The 24,668-nt window shown below is 45.6% G+C and overlaps 1 protein-coding gene across 1 annotated transcript; it reads left to right on the forward strand.

Annotated features, from left to right (window-relative positions):
• Nucleotides 1-3,542: 3,542 nt before the first annotated feature.
• On the forward strand, nt 3,543-24,450 carry sema3aa (sema domain, immunoglobulin domain (Ig), short basic domain, secreted, (semaphorin) 3Aa). The gene is made up of 17 exons (XM_088406438.1): nt 3,543-4,051; nt 12,152-12,312; nt 13,925-13,987; nt 15,645-15,764; nt 15,826-15,916; nt 15,989-16,108; nt 17,449-17,591; nt 17,825-17,939; nt 18,016-18,085; nt 19,479-19,623; nt 19,740-19,959; nt 20,319-20,410; nt 20,491-20,532; nt 21,056-21,213; nt 21,861-21,928; nt 22,001-22,164; nt 22,558-24,450. The coding sequence occupies exons 1-17, from the start codon at nt 3,946-3,948 to the stop codon at nt 23,194-23,196; spliced, it is 2,517 nt and encodes an 838-aa protein (XP_088262564.1). The 5' UTR covers nt 3,543-3,945; the 3' UTR covers nt 23,197-24,450.
• The last annotated feature ends 218 nt before the right edge of the window (nt 24,451-24,668 follow it).

Genomic DNA, 24,668 nt, shown 5'->3' on the forward strand with positions numbered 1-24,668 from the left:
ATGTACAATGTTAGCCGTAGCTAATGTCAATTTAATATTTGTTCATTCTACGCTGAAAATTGTTGGTGGAAAATGTGGATGAAAAGAGTAAAGTTGAAATGTGCAAGATAACAGATTTATTTAGTCTTGTAAGTCAGAAAAAGGACAAAAATGTTGATACTTCTTTTCCAAAGGAAAAAAAGTAAATGTTTTATTTGGATTCAGCATAATAAGTGTGCTTACATGGATGACAACAAAACTAGGACAATATTTACTTAGCATCCATCACTGATCACAGTGATGGTCTTGACTGGTCTTGAACCGAGTCCGCCCTTTCCGACACGGAGACAAGACCAGATAAAAATGCTTTTAATTCGCAGACCGAGACCCCGAAAACAACACTACCAAGAAGGGAAAATGGAAGAAAAGTAAGATTTATGTGGCAAGAACGTCAACAGCATTAGTTCCATCGCTTCTCCACTACCCCGTCAAATGTTAAATACTTGTGCACTTTCATTTTTAAAGCTCTTTTGAGGCCTCTCAGAGGTCCTTTTCACTCTGTCGGTAGGTGGGTGGAGATGGGAGGCAATGGGTGAGGCCCCGGCGATTCCTCTCAGGGCCTATAAGCTCTTAAATTTGACTCTGAAGAGGGAGTAATGAGCTTCTCTCCTCTTGTCTCTGCCTCTCTAAAGCTCCATTCAGTATGCCAGTACGGTCTGCATTGACACATACGTTTGCTTTTAAAGAACTCTTGGATTAGTCCGCACCCCCGTTCTTGATAAATTCCAGTTGGTCCTTTCCGCATCAGTGGACGAACCTTCTTTGGACCTGGTGCCTGGTTGCTTAAAGCGCTCATTTGTCCCACTGACCAATGGAAACAAGTGGCCAAATGAGATTACAAAACATATTTAAGTAAATTATGAAGGCCTTCGGCCTGTTAGTGCCCACTGTTGTATTGTGATGTAATCACATCCCCCACCTCTACAAACGTCAGCAACAAGTCTCAGCTGGAAGTCATCCAGCTTCATGAATCAGTGTGTGTGTGTGTTAGCGTCCGATTTCCCCCACATCCTGTAAACGCTTCCCGATTACCACCGTCATCTCGGACACGTGCGCGTGAGCCAGTGATCCCCACGGGGCCCCAGATGACGGATAAAAACGCGGTGAATAAATTCACCGCAACAACTTCCTCATCCCTTTGGTCACTGTTTCTAGACGGTTGACTGCGCTAGCAATGTGCTTCCACTTTGATTTAGCATTGGATGCGGACACTGGATGTGTGAAATTCAGTGGTAAAGGAGATTATCGTGTGCATGACGGGGTTATGTGACCCCATTGTAAACCCGCAGGCTGACCTTTGCCCCCTCGGGAAGCGATGAAACCTCCGGTTTCCCTCCGTTAGTTCTCGTGAATTACAGAAGAAATGCAGACTCAGAGGCATCGTTTTTCAAGAACTTTTTTGAGTAACTGTCAATATACACATTTTCCAAAATTCACCTCGGTTTCGCTAATATTGTCTTGTCATAAAGGGTTTTAGGGAATAAATCAGCCACTCGTAGTGAGACTTTCACATGCTTCTAAACCTGAATGTGTGGGTGTTACTGGTTGAGACATTTATTTTTTTCAGACTTACCAGGATAATTGCTCAGCCAGATGTTGGTTCTTCTGGTCTACAAGTTCAGGTAAATGTTTGATGCTGCCGGCTGATGTATTAAGGTGATGCACCCACATCCCGACATGCTCAGCAGACTTGCAAAATTATGTGCCGAACGCTCCCATTCTTCTTGTCAGTCATAGTTTCTCATTGATGTTTTCCCATTCCACCCCCTCCCTTGTTGCCGACGGCGTAATGTGAGCCGGATACTTCCCGGTGTGCATACCGGTGTCCAAGCCAATCGCTCACGTCTTTTCTGCACCTTCTGACATGGAAAGACGCCTCGTGGCAGGAATTGATCATAAGTTCTGCCGTATACTTTGCTAATGGTCTTCCTCTGGTCCTGTGCACATCTTTCCTGGTGTCAGTCCACCTTTTTCCTGGATGTGTCATTGGCTGATGAAAAGGCTGCTGCGTGACCCGCTCTAACCCAAATTTAGAGGTTTGGCGAGGGCGAGTAAGCAGGATGTGGCGTAAAGGAAGTGGAGAATCGGTCGCACCTTGAACTTGATGGGGCGTTACATTGGGTATGATATAAGCTGGGCGGCTTTCCGTTTGCAGAGGGGAAAGGTGGAAGGTGGACGTTTCCTGTTCTTCGTCATGGAGTGTCTTGTTACGGTAATCGTTTTTTTCTCAAGTGCCACCAAATGAAGACATATTGAGCACATACTGGTTTTGACACGCCTAATCCCACCCTGTCCACCACATCCTCATAAACAGGGTGTCTGGTGTCCTTTCCTATTTTTACCAACGGGCGCTGAAAGCCTCTGGAAGCCCCTTGTCAATGCGCATCTCATTCCTCGCCGCGAGTGCTGTGTCACCATTTATTAAATCGTCATTACTCAGGTCCACCCCGGTCCAGTGGAGGGTGTCTCAAATGGACGGGTGAGAATAGGTCGGCCTGTTGCCGCGCTCCCTAAAGGGCGAGCCCGTGAAAGGCGTGTTGCAGCAGATCGATGCAGGTAGCCGGGCAGCCATTAGCCGGGATAATGCAGACAAATAGGAGGGAGGCAGAGGTCGATGAATTGAGAGAACACTTTCATGCGTCTGTCTGCACATTGCCTTGTTTTGGGTAAACAGGCAAAAAGGCTCTTTGGACTAAAAAGGTGATGAGATATGAGGGGTGACGGACTCCGTGGTAGTAGAAACCAACGCTGCTGAGAAAAATGCTGAAAGACTTTGACAACAGTTTGTGATTTTACTACCAAATACGGCTTTTTGACTTCATTAGGCAACGAGCTGGAAAAATTCTGATCTTTTGGTCAGCACAGTGGTCCTCACATTGAGTGCCGAAAACATGATGCTACCCTTATCAGGGGGCTTGGACTTGTAGCGTTGTTTTCTTTAGGCCGCCTCGAGGTGTGCCAGTTGACACATCGGCACCCGTGTTTATCAAAGCTTTTATCACCCCAACACTGCAAACCAACCACCCGCCCCCACCGCAGGGGAAGGAAGCAGGAGATGCCCACACACGCTTACACGCAAGCAAACCAACTACCTGCAGGGACGTTGGTGGGTGTTGGTTTCACTGACCCCTTCACTCTAGGGAACGACTTTCCCTTTGTCAGGGTCTGTACCAGACTGCACTACCGGCATTGGGTTGTTATTTTTGACCCAACTGTGAGTGAAATTGTTGCCAACCTGGTCCTCTTACATCCTAGCCTTTCCAAGGGTTAATGAGCATCTCTAAAAATAAAATAAAGAAAGAAAGCAGAAAAACACTTTTAATGCTTAAAAAAAAAACAACAGCAACAACAAGGAAATGCGGGCAGATGAGAATGCGATTCATGTTAGTGTTTCATCACCGCTGTCAAGTTATCCCGCCCCCGTAGCTCGCTCTATCTCTCGCTCCCCTCCCCTCTCCTAGCGCTCTCTCTCGTCCTCTCTCTCTCCCCAGCAGTCTGCTGGAGCTCCACGCCAGGATCAGAGGGTTTCCGCCTAGCTTATAAAGAAAAAGAGAAAATTGAGGAAAAAAAAAAATCTAGACTATAAAACCGCATTCTCTCAGCAGTTCAACTCACTTTGGAGTGACCTGCATCTTATTGCTCAGACTTCACCTGCGGCTTTGATTCACCACAACAGGGACTACCTTCTGGACCTCCCTACGGAGAGCCATGTGAGCTGCACCCTACCTCACAGTCTTAAACTGAAAGGATCACACCTTGGATTCTTCCCTTTCCCTGGATCCGTTGCGCCAAGAGGGATTCTCCAGGCTCGTCGCCGTGCCCCCTGGAGCCACCCGTCTTGGGGTGCCGGTATAGGGCTGTGAGTGCCCCCCTGGTCTGGAGGCCAGCCGGCAGCACTCCAGCACCATGGATTACCTGTTTGGCTTTGTGGTGCTGCTGTGTGGGGCGGTGCAGCCGGGAAGTGGACTGGAGCCCAAGCACAACGTACCCAGGCTAAAGCTGTCATACAAGGGTAAGCCCATTCGCATTTCACCCTCCAGTCTCTTGGTTAATGTGGGACCTTGTCAGAGAAAAACTCGTCCAGTCTCTTTTTCTTCCCCACGGCCACTCTTTCGTTCTTTTCTTTTCATCTCTATTTTGCTGGCAAGGATTTTTTTTCTCCTTTAATTTTGCCCGGCTATTTCAGTCAATGGTTGCCTCCAAAGCATCTCCCATTAACTTCTCTTTGACTTTCCTTCCCTCTTGCTTAGATTTTGCTATTCACGTTACAAATGTCCAGATTGGTTCCATATGCTGGGGTAGAGCTCTTGCCCGAAGTTAAATGTATATATTGGCCCCTGTCCCCACTGCGCAGCCCAGTTAAGTGCCCTGGACAGCCAGTAGAGGCTCTGTTTTAATGGCTTATGTCCCAAAATGTACCGTCAAATAAGGTAGGGGGTGGAAGGCTTCAGTTTTGACACAGAGCCTTTTTGAAACGTTGTGCCATGTCCAAAATGGAAACAGAGTTTTGAGTAAATATGTTTACGGAAGTTTTATTTTTCATGTTGAGTGGTGCATGTGGACACATTGCCTCCTGCTGCGTTATTTCGAGAGGTGCCGTTTCTTCCGAGCCCCGCGCCTTCTCCCTCCGGCTAATAGCACGCTTTTCCTCTTTGCTCAGAATAATAACATTTTCGGGATACTTTCGGGAGGTTCGGAGGGAGGATGCTGTGGATTTCGTCCTAAAACATGATCCAAAGTGACCGACAGAGAGTGTGGTCTCTTTATTTTAGTCTCCCTCATAAAAGGTTCCCTCTGAAAATTTACGATCAATCGGCGTCAATTCGCAAGTGACAAGAGAACTTTGTGGCGGAATGTTCCCTTGTGTGCCCTGACCAAAACTTTGGTCCCTCTGATAATTTTGTTCCATTTGAGAAATATATTTAGAAATCTTGTGAATGTGATGTTTGCCACTCTAATTGATGTTCTATCTTTGGCTGACTTGTTTGCTGTAACTTATGTTTAGCGGCCCGCTATATGACATGTTTCATCCTTCCGACGAAGCCCAGGTTGTAATTTTGCCGTGATATATTTCCCATTATCGCAGTTTGTGTCCATTCTTGCCCAGCGCTTGGGCCCCAATTCGCAGACGTCTAGCGTAGGCGGAGACAGGACGGCGACGTTTATTGAGTTGAAAAAATCCCGGCGGTACAAAGTGGGCGATCCGCTAAGTTGGAGTCTGTACGCTTTGATTGGAAGAGGAGAATGCCGACAGTGGCGGTGATCTGTTGTGGACTGTGGAGATGTACGTGAAGCGTTACCTGGGCAACCGAGCTTGGAAAGCTGAAGAATGAATGGCTTCATGCGCGCATCTCGGAGGACACAAATAAATCTGCCAGGGCTCACCTGATCCGAGTCAGGCCTCCCCTGGGTGCGATAGTGGGGGCCAGCCTGCAGGCGTGATGGGGAAAAATGTCATTCCTCCCTCAGCCATCTGTGTGAAGAATGCTCGAACGGTTCCCTGACAGCTACTCAAGAGAAATAGACTGTCATCCAGTGTCTGTATTAAGTGCAGGAGTGATAAATTAGAGAGCATAATCTCTTTGTTTACGTGCCATGAGACTTGTCTCCCCCAGTGGTGACTTGCCCGCCTTTCCTTAGGCCCGCTACACACCCTGCCGACGTCGGGGGTCGAAGCTCGTGGGAATTCGGCGCCTTGTTGCGAAAAAATTAGGTTACAAAACGCCTCGGCGGGAAAATATTGTCTATATTATCGAGAGAAAATTCAAGACACCAAAGGTGACGTTGTTGACACATAATTTGAGACAAGAGACGCGAGCGCTTTCTCCACCAGAACTGTAATGTAGTACGTTATCACAACCTGTGATGTCTAACGTACTTGTTGCAGTTTGTGATGCGTTTTCATCATTTATTCATATGCCGGCTTGCCCGCAAACAAGACAATAATTTCTTGCGCTGTTGTCTTCCACTTTCGTTTCATCCACGCCACCGACCAACACTTTACACCGTAGATTTATCAAACATAATGCTTACATTAGCTACGGCTAACATTGTGCATATTCACATAAAAACGCATATGTAGCATAGCAATTTGGGCTGTCGCGTCTGACGTTAGCACGTTGTTAACACGTTGTTAGCACTTCGCATAACTCCAAACTAAACTAAAGTAAACTTACATGCTCAAAATAATCTTTAAAGAAATACAGTGGGCCCCCGATTAATCCGTTCCGCGGTTGGAATCGTAACGCGAATTTGCCTTATGGCGGGCAATCCAAACCTATGTTAATTAGCTAGCGCGATTTAAAACCCCAGGTAAAAACATCAAAATTGGATATACATATTAAAAATTACTTCCGGAAGAAATGAATTTCGTAAGTAGAGGTAACACTCTACTAGGCCTCGCTACGGTGTGTTCATCGTGATTTTTGCTGGCGAAACGGCCACTCGTCGGGTTGTTGTGTAGAAGACCATAGTGAGAAAAAACGGTATTCAGGCTTACAATTAGACACCTGCTTGTGTGCCTGTGTATTTCTAACAAAACTGCCATTGACCGCACGCGTCGCCGCTTGCGTCGCGTCATCAGCCCCACAGGTGTCTCCAGGCGCTCTTGATGCCTGTGACAGGACTGGAGGGAGGGTTGCTGGCAGCAAGACGGTCACAGACGGAAGGGAGTCTGGCCATGGAGTGAGGTGTCACTCATCCCCTTTCCCTGCATAGTAATTAAGTCAAATAAACGACAAGGCGGAATCCTCCCGAGCGCGACGACCACACGGGTGCTGAGTGACGCCTCTGCGCGGCGGACGGAACAAGCGGGGCCTGTGATTTCGGGACTGTCAAATAAACAAGCCGGCACACGAAGAAACCTCCTCAAAGGAGAGCGCCGGCTCTCAGCCCACTTCCTTTCAGAGAGTCCGGACAACGTCTCCGGTTTAGCTCAAGTGGAAAACACTCGGCGACAAGCGGGCAGTTGGTCTCACAGAATGGCCGACAGATAAAATGAGTCCTCGCGGGACAGCTGGCGCGGCAAGTGCCGAGTGAATGATTTCCCTGAGGGGGCCAGTTGGGACGTTGGGCAAAAAATGGCCCGGCTTCTTCTGAGTAGAAGATCGCTGGAGTTAATGATTTTCTCTCCTCACTTTTGCTGACTAGTACACGAGGGAGGAGGTACGGGAAGTCCAACTGGAGATGGACTGAGGATAGTAACATAATCATGGACTTTCTTCTGTAATTAGTGACGGGTAGGTGGGGATTGAGGATGGAATGGAGAAGCATTAAGCTTTAACCCCTTCGGTGCATGAGCCAACTGTAAAAACAATATGACATTAATTCCTCCACAAACGTGTATGTGAAATCTGCCTAGTGAAAACCAAACTTAGTAGCAGATATGGCCGACATTTCTGTTTTTACAAAAAAAAATGTTGCTTCAGTTTTCTCGTTTGCGTCCTGTTTTGAAAAGGGGACAGAAAAGTAAAGACTGACCCCCTAGTGATCCCAACGCTTAGGGAACCTGATAATTTCTGTCAGCTTGGGTAATTATGGAGTCCGCTGTGAAGTGAAGAAGGCTGGGAATCTGGATCAGACTTCCAGCGCTTCAAATAGACTCTGGGTGTAGAACCGCATTTACTTCAGTCTGGACTGGTCGTGTCCTCGTCAGCCCCAGAAGTCTTGTCTGCGTTTTGGGATGTCAGCTAATCAGCGCACATCTTCCGTCCGTTTCATCCGTTCGCACCGCCGTGCCGGATGCGGATAATTACAAGGTGTTCTCCACGCTCAGCAGCTTTGGAGACGCCGGCCTCCGTGTCATTCCTCTCGACAGACCTCCTCCTCCGCAAAAACCACAATACCGCCGACTTTAACTACAATCTTTAAGCATGTTTTGGATTCTGTCTCCTTGATACGCTTGTCCGTCTTCATGAGCGACCCTCATTTTTGCGCATTCCACCACACCAAAGCCATGTTTTGCCCCGGCTTTGTTGTATTTTATTTTAAACGTGCTCATGTGTTAAACCCAAATATATCACAGTCCCACTCTGATTCACTCGTGTGTGTGTGTGTGTGTGTGTTTGGCAAGCATGTGCAGACATCCTACGTGCCACACATTCTACAAGAATCCATTCGGAATGACTAAGACGAGCGATGTGGAATCCAACGAAATCGCAGCTTTGAAAATATCTGTTTTATTTTCGTCCGCGGGGAATGACTTGCATGTCTTGATTCAGTCACTACTTGGAGTATGAATATGAATGTTTTTTTGTAAAAAGATCCGGCAACTGTTAGCAAGTTAGCATGAGAAGTTAGGAGGATATAGTTTGAGCGGCGCGGGTTTGCATCACCAATCAGGATGCAGGTTGGCGGTCGCCATGAAAGGCCGCCGCCCGAGGAATTGCTCTGCGAAGGCGACGTGGAAATGATCCACCTCGCCCGCCGCTGTCCTTACATTTGCTGTGAGGAGCTCGGGTTACAGCCGTGGTGCAGATTTGCCGGGCTGCGGGTATGAATGGGCGCTGGCCGCCACCTGCTAAGGCTTGTCAGTCGCAGAGGAAAAAAGGGTACCGCTCGATCCCAGTAGAATCCGGTTACAAATTAGTGGACGACGGACTGATGGACGACACGCGGACACATGGATGATGGCCAAATACATGATTTTCTCATGAGACTGGTGTACCAGCTTGATTGGACCTAATTTGGACAAGCCCGTACCAAAAGTATGTGAAATACGCCCCTAAAATGTGTGCCTGAAATCAAAATGGCTGATTTCCTTTGTGAACTTTGGGGCTTTTTTGTTGGATTTTGTGCACAGATCCTTCCTTTTTCATGCATCCTGTCATGGCCTCCTTTCTAGATGGTCCAACCGAATTTGATCTTGCTCTATTTTTTTTTTTTTTCTTTTGAACAAGGTTGAAGGCCTGCAAAATTTTCAGAATAGCTGCTTCAAACCAAAATGGCCGACTTCCTGTGTAATTTTGGGCGCGAGTCCTTGAGACTTTTTCGAGCATCCTGTTATGATGTCCGCCCAATTATGTGATTTGGCAAAAGTGGTGTGGGGCTGGTTTTGAACTTTCTAGGTTTTCATGTGTTTCCAGGCCGAATTAATTAGCTGGTGCGGGCGCCGACCTCCCATTGTTTGCCCCCTCGCTCTCCGTAGCCTCGCCTCATTAGTCTGGAATAAAATGTCAGCGGCGACATGAAGCAGACGCACGTGACGGCGCTCGGAACCGCGGCGCTCACATTTGATTCGCCGGCATTTGCATACGAAGCCCATCTGCGTGTGTGTGTGTTCAATGAAAAGCAGCGAGCGCGTGCGTCGCATGAACGTTCGGCGGCGTGCACGCGTGGCCTCGCTGCGGCGGGCGCCATCGGGCCTCCAGCCCGTCTGTGGTCGACGCGCTCGCTGTGGGCCCGCCGCGCCGTGACAGGAGGAGACACACTAATCAAACGCTTCCATATTCAACCACTATTTAGGACGTGTGTTGTCTGTGCATGAGAGCGCCTGAATTTTTCAATTTGTCAATCGTTTTGCCTCGTTCACACCAGCTCATGATTTTTGCACAAAACCTAATATATAGATTCATATATAGATTATAGATAAACTGTCATCTTAGTACCTGGCACCTGGTTGTGTTTTTCCCCAGCGTCGCCACGGCAACAGGCCCACACCTGCTCCTGCGCTCTCGCTGGGAACGGGCAAAAAAGAAAAGCCAGAGAGGGAGGAGAACTTTGTGTGGATATCCTTGAGCTTAGGATAATATTTGAACACTTTGTGGAGAGCCGCGCACATTTTCCACGCCACTTTTTTTTTTCCTTTCTCTTGTCCCGCCTCCCCGCACCTGCGTTTTGATGCCGACGCCTGGTCGAACACACACAGAGAAGAAAAGGAGTGGGCGGAGCTTTGAGGCGACCATTGGGACACGCCAAAGAAAATGTACAGGAATGAAATAGGTTTGCTTTTACAGAGATCAAATCACGCTTGAAGTGCGTCAACTCCCTTTTTGTTTTGTTGTAGGAAATTAAGTACTAACGTAATCAATTCTCTTCGTAGTAAACTAATCATTTACTTTAGGTGCTTATTGATTACCTTAAAAATATTACTTAAGTATGTATCATTGCTTAAAGTAACTGTTTAATACGTATTCTCTATCCTAATTGATTACTTTGGAAATTACCTGTGTCTATCAATTACATTAGGATTTAACTACTTAAATTAATAGATTACTTGAGTACTTAATTGCCTGAAAAAAATGCATACTTTCATGCCAAAAGTGATTGACTAACGTAATCAATTACCTTAGCGCTAAATTAATCCATCACTCTAGTACTAAGGTAACTGATTACTGTCATTGTTTATGTTTAAGAAACAGTACTAAAGTAATCAACTACTTTCGCACTATTTCTTGAATATGTGCAATGACCTTAAATAATTCTTTGATATAATACTTAACCACCCAAATCACCTTTGTCACTTAAATCCAAACGGTAATCAATTACTTTACTCCCACTTCCTATGCCACTCCCACTTCCTGCCCCGTCTTTCCCATCTGAAAGCAAAGACGACCTCCTCGGGTTCCGTTGACTGGAAATGGCATTTCCTTCCACTTCCTCTCGCCGTCTCATTTCTTGTGTGTGTGCTGGGTGTGTACATCGATGACCACGGCGTCCTCCAGTTGAGTGTCGGTGTGCATGGAATGTCCATTGTGGGAGAAAAAGCCACAAACACACACAAAAGCCCACACACATACGCTCAAGCCATCTGCGGTTGTGTGCGCACACACACACACACACACACTAACAAGCTGCAAGCACCTTTCCAGGGTGATAAAGCACCTCCATCTTCTTCCATGCACCCCATTCGCGAATCTTTCATATAATGTGGACGCAGATGTCCAAGTGGACACAGATGGCTCCTATAGCATCCCGTCACTCGCGAGACCATCAGCTGGACATAAAGGCGCGTAAAAAAACATGCGTGCGTTCTTCCATACGTGACGCTGATGATGATGGATGATGTTTAGCTGCAGAATTAGAATGCATGCGCAAGCGAGCACGCTATTTGATTTATTCAAGCTCAAGTGTTTCATTTTTACATTGCAGAGCGCATCGAGGAGCCACATTTGCTTTCCGCCCAACTTGTAGAGTAAAATGTAAAAAAGAGACGTTTATTTATATATAGTTTATTTTATTTTCAATGTATTGTCAATGTCTGAAAAACATATAACTTCCATTTTTTTCCATTTGTCAGAAAAAAATCAAGAAATATGGGGTTATTGTTTTGAATGAGTGGGAATACGTTACTCTTGGCGAGCATCGAGCTAGCAATTAGCATCGAGCTAGCAGATAAAAACTATTATTTATTAACTACATCTCTAATTTGGTGTTTTTTCCATTATTGAAAAAAAATCATCACTCTTCAATAAACATTAGTCATCAACCTGATGAAGAAATCTTGATAAGTTATTTTTTATCTACCTTTTAATGTGTGCGAGGCCGTTTTAATTTGAACGACATGTATGTCATCCCGCGGTTAAAAAAATATTCCTGGATACATCTCAACGTCTAAATAAGTGTCCTATATTATGCTTAGGGAAGATGTGAATAAAGAGGCTTGAGAATAATCTCCAAAATGAGTCATTAAGTAGATTCAAAAGACCGATGCATTATTTCCTATCGTTAACATTTGCCCTCACAACATTCATTTATTGCGTCTAAAGGTTTCTTTTGTTCATCCAATCCCCTCCACACTCGGCCGGCCTCGTCTTTTAAATGTTAATTGAATGCTATGTAATAATGTAGTGTCACACGGCGCATTCAGTCACGCTCTGCTTTGTCTTCATTTACATAATATCGTGTTTACACACACGCAAACACACACACACAGAATGATTGCATATGAATTATTCAAGCAATCACACAGATGAACACACTGAACCCATGCTGGGTTGTTGCAAGCCTTACCTGTCTGCTGTCTGTTTATAATAAAATATAACATGCATCAACGACACGCGTGTGATCGAAGGCCGAAACGGACAAGATTAATATTAGCCGTTAGCTGCATTTAGCTCCCAAAAGTCTGGGTCTTCTCCATCAAATTTGTGATGAATTTCCCCTGTATTTCCAGAGATGTTAGAGTCCAGCAATCTGATGAGCTTCGCGGGGCTGGCTAACAGCTCCGGTTATGACACCTTCCTGCTGGACGAGGAGCGGGGCAGGCTGCTGGTCGGCGCCGAGGACCACATTTTCTCCTTTGACCTCGTCAACATCAACAGAGACCACAAACAGGTGCAAACTCTATACTAACGTGCAAAATGCCATAGACAGGCTAATGAGTAGCATATGTTGTGGTCTTTGGAAGACATGGTGATGTTTTTGTATTTTCAAACAACCATTTAACTGCACCAAAGTCTCATAATGCTATCACATTGTCGAAAATAGGCTAATGACTAGCATCTTTGTGGTGTTCTATACAAGACTTTAAACATATCAATCATTTTTATTTTTAACCCAGATAACTTTAACCTTAATGTTAACATGTGAAAAATGCCATATCCAGGCTGCTGAATATCATCTTAGTTTTATACAACACTTTTTTTAAACACTTAATTAGCCCTTCGTTTGCTACCTAAATGCTAACCCATTGTAAAAAATGCCAGACAGGCTAATCAATAGCATCTTTATGGTGTTCGTTATAAGACTTTAAACACATCAATAATTTTTCGTTTTAACCCACATAACTTTGCCTCAACGTCTTATAGCTTAATGCTAACATTTTGTGGAAAATGCCATAGACAGGCTACTAATTCACATCTTTGTTATGGTCTTTATTGGACAAAAAAATGTGTTATTCTTTGGGGAGGATGGAACAGATTATGGCATTTCTCTTCAGTAAGGAAAGGAAATTTGCACGTAAAGTCTCTTCCGCTTCCTCTGTAATTCCATTATCCCACCTGCTGGAGGTTAACAGTCTTTTTATCTGATTTGACCCACTGGAGTCCTTTTTTTTTTTTTTTTTGCCTGAAGGCTACATGCCGATGAGCATAAGGATGAAAAGAGGGTACATTGTTCTTTCTAGTTCTCGTCTGTGCATGATTACAACTTAAAAGCGGTGATTAGGCTCGAAATTTGCAATGCAGATTTCCAACTCGTTTGATGGCCAGGATAAAATGTCGTTTATATGATGTGGTAACACAGGCTTTATGGTGTGGATGTTTCTTTATGCGCTGGAATGACTTCCAGTTCAGTGTATTCTTCAGATTCTTTAAAGTTTTGTATTTTCGTCATCTGTTTTATGATGTGGATGATACCTTGAGCGTTAATGACTTTCAATTCATAACTGTCACTGTCTATGATGACAAATCTTCAGTAAACTGTAGTCATATTATATAGATAGATTTGATAAGTATGCTATGCTAATATGCTAGCTCCTGTGCAAACAAATGTAATATTCTCTAAAGTACATAAAGAGTCTGCTAATCTGCATGTTTATAATTCATGTGCGCACATATGGATTTGCCAAGAGGACAATTTCAATGCATTATTCATAATTTGTGTATTGTCTCTTCCAAGGCGCTGGCTCGTCTGTTCTCACGTCAGATGACAGTAAAGTGCGTCCATATGTTAGGCTTGGGGATAGAAACTTTAATAACAACCATACATATTGTAACACGCATGGCCTGCGTGTGTAAAAGAGACATTTTTGAGGTCAGACGGGAAAAAAACCCAGCTCAGATTGGGCGAAGTCAAATTTTCTTCAATTATACAAACGTGACTCACGACGTTCCTGTTTCATGAAAAATGCAAGCGCTCCCTTCTTCCTCTCCTTGTTTTGTCTTTTTTTTTTTTTTCCCGCCACTTTGGTTGCCGAGTGACTTTGTGCGCTTTGTCATTTGTTCAGATCGCGTGGCCCGCCACCCCCTCCAAGCGGGACGAGTGCAAGTGGGCGGGGAAAGACCTCGGGGTAAGTTGTCTTTTCGCTACTTTTGCTCACCGCCATGATACGTCTGCAGTATTTTGACCATTTTTGGGTCATTTTCCTCCACATCGTTCTCAGGGTATTTTAGCCATCAGATGGCACACTCCTGCAAGTAGTGTCGTTGTCATCATCTGGGTGAAATTTCAGCTTCCTGGTGTCTTCTTTCAAACCCAAAATGGTCAAAATAGATGCTGTTTGACAGTATTTAAATGATAGGAGGACATTGGACGCATGTTCTCCCACAAAGGTTATTTATTGCTTTTGTTTGAATGTATTTTTACCCATTTCATGTGGGAGTGTGTTATTCCACTCGCAAGTTTGACCAACACATTTAGCGGCGCTAGCTTTGTTTGCGTCATGTGTTTGTATAGCTCTGCTCGCTCCCCGCGGACGCGATCTTAATTTCACGCCTGGATGGCGCCGTCATCCGCCGTTATGTCGGGCATCAAAGCCCACGTCGGAGAAAAGTAGTCGGCACCTCTGTTAGCAAAGCGCTGAGGCGTTCGCATGCCGCAAAATGTTTACCCTGGAGAAGCAGCTAGCGGGAGCAGATGGAGCGGAACGCACCAGGCGTCTGTCGGGACAATACTCCCGATGTTCACACTTTTCCAAAAAACACCGGGCCAAATTTACAACAGGCCGCGGTTCGCACGCAACCGCTGCGGAAAATTGAGCCGGCTCATCCCAATGTATACAGAATCATTCCCTTCAATGGCACATTTTCATATACAGTTAAACAATCGAGATTTTCAAGAAAAATAATGGAATCTTTCATCATGGTGTGACTTTGATATCGTGTTTTGTTGTTTTAAGCAACAGTTTAGCATAGCTGAGTGGAAAATATGATAATTGCGTCGAGCGATTTTAGATGAGCGTATGTTCAAACAGTAAATTCCTACAAAAAAGGGGAATAGGCATAAAAAAAATGCATATATATATATATATATATATATATATATATATATATATATATATATATATATATATATATATATATAAAATTGTCAGAAATATTCATTGATGATCTGGCCGCCTCCCATGTCGCTAACGAGTCGAACCCGAAGACAGCCATGTCAAATTTTAAGTGGGGTGGACTTTGCGCATGCCGGGAGAGGTTTTGACGTTTAAACGACGGCGTGAGAATGATGTCTGCAGTGGGAAACACAGAGGGGAAAATCATTAAGGGGCAATGTATAGACTGTATGTATATTCACAGATGAGGTCAGCCACTATTCATCAAGTGAGATCTCAGCGGTAGTCCTCTGGGTGAACTGGGCAATCGTTTAGTGCGCTAGTCGCTAATAAAAATGTCAAAAAGTCTTATCTCGCAGTAGAATATTTATTTGATATTTTCTTCCATTTTTTTTTTGGTTTCATTGCCACATCTGTACTTTGACCTGTAGCGAACACCCGTTTAGCTTTTTAGCGAAATGGCGATAAAATAGGGAAAGCTAGGCTAATATATTATGACGATGTTCAGTTAAATGTTCATAATTTTGACGTACAAAGATTGAAATCACAGTTAGCAGTCTATGGGTTGCTCTAAATTACATAAGAATTCATTTTCTACTACGGTATCACACTTAATTCAATTAGGCCACATGTTGAAGTTTGTGAATGTTCCCCGTTGGGCTCTTTCCAGAAAGAGTGCTCGAACTTCATCCGAGTGCTCCAACCCTTCAACCAGACCCACTTGTTTGTCTGTGGCACCGGCGCGTTCCATCCCATTTGCTCTTACCTGGAAATGGGCAAGAAAGCCGAGGTAACGTGTTAGAATATAACAACTACTGTGCAAGCAGAAAGACTTATTGACTCTTTCACAGGACAACATCTTCCGACTCGCCTCGCATTTTGAGAACGGACGCGGTAAAAGCCCCTATGACCCTAAGATGCTCTCGGCATCGCTCCTGATCGGTGAGTCGGGTTTTCAGGCCGTGACGGTTTCAAACCGCAGGGATCCCAATTGCCGCTATTCGCCCTCGCTAGATGGCGAGCTCTACTCGGGCACGTCGGCCGACTTCATGGGACGGGACTTTGCCATTTTCCGAACGCTGGGGGATCACCATCCCGTCAGGACGGAACAGCACGACTCCAGGTGGCTCAACGGTAAGCAAACCAGAAACCCAAGCTGGCATCTGTCGGATTATTGGGAGTTATCTCTCAGTATCGACGGACTCAAAAGAACGCGCCAGAACCAACCCCCCCCCCCACGTCTGCTTTCCCACACTGCTAATCCACTCTCAGCTGTTTTCCTGTTGTGGACTCAAATTCCAATTCTTCTTCGCCGCTGATGACATATTGTTCTGACATTAATCCTCCATCCGTCTTTCAGTTTGTAATGGTGGGGATTACTAAAGCGGTGGATATTCTTTTTGGCTTTTGTCAACGAGGAGTCCGTGTGTCACAAGGAGGAAATTATCAGTCGAAATCCGAAATGCTGAAAGGAAGAATGTGGATGAAAGGAAGAAGACTCTTTTGTGCCTTTGTGTACCTTGCGTTTAATTACTGTTATCGTATATTCTGGACCAAAAGGCGGAAAAGCATTCACGATTTCATATAAAATGTAATTCGCCAAAATGTTTTATTTATTTATTAATCAATAACCCACATTATTTCACAGACCCCCTGCAGTCAGGCCACAGACCCCCAGGAGTCTGCGGACCACACTTTGAGAACCACTGTCATAAGTTCTAAATATACATTTACCTTTGAATGCAGCGTGCGCGATGTGTAGTACAAGTTAAGCGCGGAATAGACCCCGTAATAGAGACAAAATACAGCATATGGTGCGGAAAATACGCTATATATTTCTGCATTTTACATTCGGTCATGCTCAAATAATGCTAAAAAATACTTTCCAGTCTGCAGTGTCCTTTTTTGCATGTGCGGGCCTTCCAGTTTGTAATTTCACGCAGCGAAGCGCGCAACCTCCCCGCGTAATTTATGAAAGTGTGGATTTAATGGCGCTTGTTCGCTACGGGGGCGTACGAGGCCTCGATTCATCGCGGAGGTCTCACACCTGCCTCCGGCGGGGGCTTCTAAATCCATGTCCTACTTGAAGAGTCCCCCGCTCTCCCGCCCATCTTTTTTCACAGCTCCTCTGAATCCCTGAGAGGCGTAACATGGCACCAATTGTTTCGCTCCAGCGTGTGACGGCCTTTTTTTGTTTTTTTTTTTTCCCCTTCAGCGCTTATGAGAGGAAATCTTTGGCCTTGGCCTTTGATTTCCTCCCACTCCTCAAATTTAAGGTACAGGACGCAATTAGGACCATGTGTTTTTGAGTGGATGTGGGTTTGGATGTGCGGTTTAACTGGGATTTGGTGTACGGGATATCATAGGGGATCGCTTTCAAAGGTGTAAAATGAAGGTGAACTGCGTCCGTGAAACAGAGGTGGCTTTGTTCCGCTCCTTTAATGGCTGCCCTGTTCCCTTTTTCCACGTTTTAGACCCGAGATTCGTCGGCATTCACTTGGTCCCGGAGAGTGACAACCCAGAGGACGACAAGATCTTCCTGTTCTTTAAGGAGAACGCCATGGACGGGGAGCACACGGGCAAGGCCACCATCGCACGGATAGGACAACTGTGTAAGGTAACAAAACTAAGCCGCCTCGGGCAACTCTGTGACAACCCAGAAATCTATTCATATATTATCATATATATTACTTGTAAGACTTATAAGTACTAACACGACTTAGAAGAGAGCTCGACTTGTACTCTGAGGAAATACGGTATTTGACTTTTTATGCATTTTGGGCCACGCAAAGTCATCGCATTGTAGGCGGAATTTTTTTTACATTTAATGTGTATTGGCTCTGTCTACAGAACGACATGGGGGGCCATCGCAGCCTGGTCAACAAGTGGACCACCTTCCTCAAAGCCCGGCTCATGTGTTCCGTGCCGGGCGTCAACGGCATCGATACGCATTTTGATGAGCTGCGTAAGTTCAGACTCTGAAAGTGCTCCAAAAAGCTCTCAGAAATAACATTTCCATATTCTTGTTTTCTATTTTTCAGAGGACGTTTTCCTCATGAGCTCCAAGGACCCCAAAAATCCGCTCATTTACGCTGTTTTCACCACGTCCAGGTAGTCCAGATCGCCGAAAGCATGCCAATAAAGAGTGAACATTTTTGACTGGCAAACCTCTTCAAACGTATTTCCAAGAAGGTTCAAATATGTGTAAACATATTTACAAGTAGGTTTGAATGTATTTTCAAATTCGTCCGAACATGACGTTCGGACCTGGGTATGCTCGATAAACCCAGTAGCCTTGTTCAGCCGTAATAGCATATGTATTTGGCGTTCCAATTGCTTATGTATTTCAAATCGAGAGCCGCCGCTGTCATATTTGTTTAGTTGGGTTGCTAGGAAACCAGTAAACCTGACATTTTTTTTTCTGGACAAATGATTTCCTGTGATTTCCTCCCGGATTTTCCCTTTCTCCGTCTTCGTTCCACGTTTTTTTATTAAGACAAATTCCCAGACGTCACTCACAGGCAGAAGATCCCATCTTACCTGTGTCCCTTCCCCCCTCGTGATCAGATTAAAACCCCGGGCCCAGCTGGTTGCATTTCTGGCGATAACTCATTTGCATACGTAGGAAACGCTAGTCCAAACATTTCACCATCAATCACCGCTATTGATACAATGCGTCTCAATGGAAGTGCGGCGGCGGAGGCTGGCTTTTAGCAATTTTCCGCCTTGTATTTGAGCTGAGAGGTCAAGCCGCGCCAAAAACACACGCAACACACACACACACATGCGCGCGCATTAAATTCAATTAAGGGGCATTGGGGAGTACAAGAGACTTAATTGGTTTTCTAAGCGGCCAGTTTCCCGAGATGAATAGAGCACGGCTTCTTTTAATATGGCTGCTTAATGGGGCGCCGCCATTGACAGATCAATGTTTGATTGAGTGTATGTGTGTGTGTGGAATGGAATAACGTGTGTGTGGGATGGAATTTTCGCACAAACAGATGTTCCTCTCAAGCAGAGGCGCCGCAGCGTCCTTTTCGTTAATTGAATTTCCGTTGAATTACCACCTCGGAGCGTCCGTCCATTCATCTTCCGCGCTTTGCCGACTCGACGCGCTCGCCTAATTAGTCGGACGCGACTTGGAAACAAAAGTGCCGGGCCGGAACGTTTGCGTTCCCGTCATTTGACATCGAATTTGATGGATGAACGCAGGAATAAGCCACATTCGGAATATTCCGATTCCATCGAGCTCTGCCTCTTGGATAACCTGGAACGGATCGTAAATTCCCAAGGAGTGCTTGCACTTTCTTTTTTTTTTTTCTTTTATAAGATTGATTGATCTCATGGGTTTCTGGAGCAAGTGGAAGCCACTGCCGCCAGGTCCAAGGATGCTCTGGAAAGCAAAGTTCCAGGCCCAAAAAAAACCTGGAAGCAATCAGAGACGTTTCCATCCGGTGTCTGTATTTTTTTCTGCCATTTTCACTCGTGTTTTCTCTCCCCGCAGCAACATCTTCAAAGGCTCGGCGGTGTGCATGTACAACATGGCCGACATCCGGCGGGTATTTCTCGGCCCCTACGCCCACAGGGACGGACCCACGTACCAGTGGGTCCCCTTCCAAGGCAGGGTGCCCTATCCCCGACCTGGAACCGTGAGTGTCCTTATCAACCAGACATGAAAATCCGTTTTAGTGGAGGATTTTAGCCAATCAGGAACTAGAATTGTTGAGAATCATTCACACCGCATCGTCCTATATTTGGCCCGCAGTGCCCGAGCAAGACGTTCGGTGGCTTTGACTCCACTAAAGACCTCCCGGATGACGTGATCACGTTCGCCCGGGGCCACCCGGCCATGTATAACGCGGTGCACCCGATCGGCGGGCGCCCCATCATGGTGCGCACCGACGTGGACTACCAGTTCTCGCAGCTGGTGGTGGACCGCGTGGAGGCCGAGGACGGCCAGTACGACGTCATGTTCATTGGCACGGGTACGACCCAACTTTGTATGGTAACGAAGCTTCATTTTTTGGACATGCCGCTCTTTCCGCATGATTCGACCGATTTTAACCATTCTCGACCCAAATTTACAATTCATTTCAATTGCACATTCAATATTGCATATTTACATCCTTCCAGTATGAAATTCAAAACACAACATGCCAGAATTTTGCACATAGCAAACATTCTATTCCATTCTATCAAATATTATTCTGATTCACCAAATTCACAAAAATTCCATATCATTTAATATCATTCCTCATCATTCCAAGTAATTTCACGTCATTCCACATGCTTCAGTAGTCTTTCTCCAGAAAATGCAGGTATTTAAATGATTATTTCCTCGCAGATGTGGGCACTGTGCTCAAAGTGGTGACCATCCCCAGAGAGAGTTGGCATGACCTGGAAGAGGTCGTGTTGGAGGAAATGACTGTCTTCAGGGTATGATTTCAAAATAATAATCCTGGGTATTGTTAAGAAGCAGTGCAAATTGAATGACGATCTGCGTCGTTTCATTTCAGGAGCCAACCACCATCACCGCGATGGAGCTCTCCACCAAGCAGGTAAATTACACACAGTACCTATTCAACCTTTTACAAAATAATCTCCCAGGCCGAATCAAAGCCAGTTGCGGGCCAGAGCCGGCCCACGGGCCGTAGGTTTGCCACCCCCTGGTCTAGACAAATGTTGAACTTGTATAAATTCCGTTTAAAAACAGTAGGTAACTGTTATTGAAAGAGGAAAAAAAAATAGCCAGGTTTCATGGATCGAAACCAAATCGGGTTGACGCGTCAATCAAGACGAGACGTTTTCAAGAAAATTCTCCAGGACCCATGCCCAAATTTAAACAGGAAGTTGTCCATCTAGGCTTGAATAAATTCCACGCCCCTGTCACTAGTTTCACAGATGAACACGAAATTGGGCTGACATGTCAGTCATAGCAAGGACCAACGCATGAAATTGCGCTTTGACAAATTCCTAGTAGAAAATTCAACCAATCGAATCAGATTTTTTTCCCCTTGATAGTTATGCTTGGATATGTATCAGAAATGTGACAGAAAATACTTTTGTTCCGGCACCCCACAGCAACAGTTGTATTTGGGCTCGTCGCTGGGCGTCTCGCAGATGTCCCTGCACCGCTGCGAGGTGTACGGGAAGGCCTGCGCCGAGTGTTGCTTGGCCCGGGACCCGTACTGCGCCTGGGACGGCACCGAGTGCTCCAGATACTTCCCTACCGCCAAGAGGTACCCGACCGCACCTGGGAGTTATTAATCCAACAGAAAAAACAAAGGCTACATACAAAAAGCCGGAACTGGTCATCGCGACCATGTCGGTGTGTCCTTGAGCAAGACGCTGAACCCCTCCTGATGCTGAGTCATCAGTAGGTAAATGACGAGTTAGCGTAAAGCGCTTTGAGTACCCAAAAGCGCTATGTAAGTGAAAGTCCAGTGTTCCATCCCACACGGCTCTTTTGGGCTCTGAAGTCAAGTAACGACCCCTAACTGGGGGGATCCGGTCGTCTCCCGGTTTCCGAACAGCTCTGGCTTTATTTCCCTCACCTTTGGCTCACCCCTTCTTTCCATTTTTTTACGAGAGGAACAGTGCGGTAAAAGCTTGACGACGACATTTCTCGCTATTGTCGTTAAAAACGAAAAAAAGAAAGGCGACTTTCATGGAAATGGCTGATTTGAGGCCACCGAAGGTGATTAAATTCAGCCCCCATTTCACACAAGTAGTTTCGCAGTGGCAAGCGGAGAAAAAAAAAAGACCTTCACATTGGGTAACATTGTCCTCTAGAGGCTGAATTGCAGCACTACAGTATGGGGAGAGATTTGGCTTTAAATTATTTACACAAATGCATGCTCGACTTGGCTTTGTTCTCCCTTCACAGACGTACGAGACGGCAGGACATCAGGAATGGAGACCCCCTTTCCCAATGCTCAGATCTTCAGCATCACGGTTTGTGAAGGGGGAAAAAAAAAAGAACAGAAACAAGTTGCGTTTCTCCTGGTCTAATGTTTTTTCTGTCAGATGACATTGACGGATTGGGTGGCGGCGTGGGCGGGGACGGCGTGGAGGACCGCGCGGTCTACGGCGTGGAGAACAGCAGCATGTTCCTGGAGTGCAGCCCCAAATCTCAACGGGCGCTTATCTACTGGCAGCTTCAGACGCCCGGTGCCGAACGCAAGCAAGAGGTGCCAAGTACCCCTTAACCAGTGCAATGCATTTTTTTAGCTTGGAAAAAGACGTGCCAAAAAATCATCATCATTAAGTGTCAGACCTTTTTTCAAAAATAAATCATTTTAAATAAATATTTGTCAACATCAAAGGTCATCTTTTGGAATTACAGTTCACAAAATAAATGGGTAACTTTATAAAAAATTATTTGTCCGCACAAAAACAATCACAATAAAGTGTCAGACCTGTTCTCAAATAGAAATAATTATAAATATTCAGCTTAAAATGTCCTCTTCTGGGATCATAGTAGAGATGTGTTCACAAAATGAACTTTTTAAAAAATGAAATTGTATAATCTAGCCACTGCGTGTCGGTTTCTGAGTCTCATTGTCCCCGCGCCGGCTTTTCAGATCAAGATGGACGAGCGGGTTCTGCGCACGGATCAGGGCCTGCTCATTCGCAGTCTGTCTCAGTCGGACACGGGCGTGTACCACTGCCAGGCGGTGGAGCACGGTTTCATCCAGCCCCTTCTGCGCCTCGGCCTGCAGGTCATCCCCGCCAACAGGCTGGGCGACATCCTACCGAGGACTCCCGGGGCTGGGGCGCCCCCCCTTGGTAAACAGCGCGTGTGGTACCGCGATTTCCTGTCCCTGCTGGATCACCCGGACCTCAACAGCGTGGAGGAGTTCTGCGACCGCGTTTGGAAGAAGGAACGAAAGCCCAAGAAGACCAAGGCGCCCAACGGCCAGGCCAACCCGCCGCTACGGCCCAAAGCTTTGGCCCCCAACCCGCAAAAGCTGCAGGCTCCTCCCCCGCAGGGCAAGGCTTGGCTCCAGACCACAGCGGAGAACCAGAAAAGTCAAGCCGGAATGGGAATGCTGAGCGCGCAGACGCCAAAAAGCCAAACCAAGACGCCGAACGGTCCGAAGGGGCAGGCGGCGGCCCGAGCGGGGGCCCAGCACGCCGCCAAGTGGCGACGCGTGCAGGACAACAAGAAAGGACGCAACAGGAGAACCCACGAGCTGCAGAGACCCCCGAGGAGCGTTTGACGGGTGTCGGGATGAAACGCACCAAAACAAGCACAAACACAAACATACGCACGCACACATTCTGTAGATTGTATCCCCGGTGTAGGATCCAATGACCTTTCACACACACATCAAGAAATGCACATGAGCTGTGAATATTAGCAGCGGGAAAGCTACATGTAAAGACTTGTGAGGACGTGGCCGGTCGCCATGGAGACGGCCCGGCGGACACTTGCGCCCCCCTTGTACATACATTAGCTAGCCCACAAATCGAAGCGGTTCGAGACAGAAAAACGCCAGACAATTGCGGACTGGAAAAAGAAGCACATTCTCTGCAGGACTCTAGCATGTGATCCCCACCAAATGGAACAAACTCGTTTGCTGAAAAATGTCACCATGAACGCATCACATGCAGTGGGAAGCGTCGTGCATGTTGTTGTCCAGCCATGTGTTCAATAAGCTACTTCTTTTACAGTTTGTTTGTTTTTTTACAACCGACCTGAAAAATTTGTTTTTATATAAGCCACGCGACATGACCGCTGGTCTCATAACTTATTACATCCGCAACACACACTTGTTTTGTGTACATATATACGACTACCTTCTCTGTGTGTATATACAGTACAAGAAACACCATGTGATCTTTATTTATTGCTTGTTTTGTGAAAGGGTTGCATTTATTTTTTATATTATGCTATTTGGGGGTATGGCTCATCAGTATATTGGGATAAACTGCAATTTAAAAATTTGGACCAACTGGCTTGAATTATATCAAGGATTCTTTTTCGAGATGCAAAAAAATGTATACATACATATACATAATAAGGCCTGGTGGCGATAAGCACAATTTAGTTTCATTGTCTGTACTGTTTTGTTTCCTTTTACATCCATGTGCATTATTCGCTTACATGTAAGATACCCCCCACCAACGCTAAAAAAAAAACTGTTCTAGCTGTGAATAACTGTAAGAAATAGTGCAGACAAATAGCCCGAGGAGAAGACATGTTATATTGCATGTGAATGCCGCCTACAGTACGTGCATTTTCTTTTAACTGTCCAAGTGTTTTGTGTGACACCTTAAAATGCCAGCAACGGTGACGTTGTTGATAACAAAGTTGGCCAAACAAACCCCACAAAAATCAAGGGCGTTTGGGGTATGTCCTTAATTATAATTTTCAGTTGGAACACTGAAAGTAGCTGCAGCTGCTGTAACACAAATCTTTGTGGCATGCATTTGGTTGTCTAAATAAACATCTGTTTAAAAAGGGTTGTTTTCCTCTTGCAGGAGTCTCAAAACTAAATGCGGATTCACAAACTTAAAGTCAACAATATAAGCTTAATTTGAAATGTAGTAACATGAAAAAATACACGTTGAATATATTTGTGTAGGGGGAAATCACAAATAGGTATGCATTAAAATCTTTGAATCGTTGTAATCGAAAGGGTGACGTTCCTCCACGCCACTTGGTGGCAGCAACACAATAAAGCCGACC

The sequence above is a fragment of the Hippichthys cyanospilos genome, chromosome 22 (genome assembly GCF_059441005.1).
Source record: "Hippichthys cyanospilos isolate Australia breed blue-spotted pipefish chromosome 22, RoL_Hcya_1.0, whole genome shotgun sequence".
Lineage (NCBI taxonomy): Eukaryota > Metazoa > Chordata > Actinopteri > Syngnathiformes > Syngnathidae > Hippichthys > Hippichthys cyanospilos.

Coding starts and splice junctions, on each gene's coding strand:
- sema3aa (XM_088406438.1), top strand. CDS start 3,946: ATGGATTACCTGTTTGGCTTTGTGGTGCTGCTGTGTGGGGCGGTGCAG. Junction 18,086..19,478: donor GCTGTTTTCACCACGTCCAG/GTAGTCCAGATC, acceptor CTCTCCCCGCAG/CAACATCTTCAAAGGCTCGG. Junction 21,929..22,000: donor CTCAGATCTTCAGCATCACG/GTTTGTGAAGGG, acceptor TTTTTCTGTCAG/ATGACATTGACGGATTGGGT.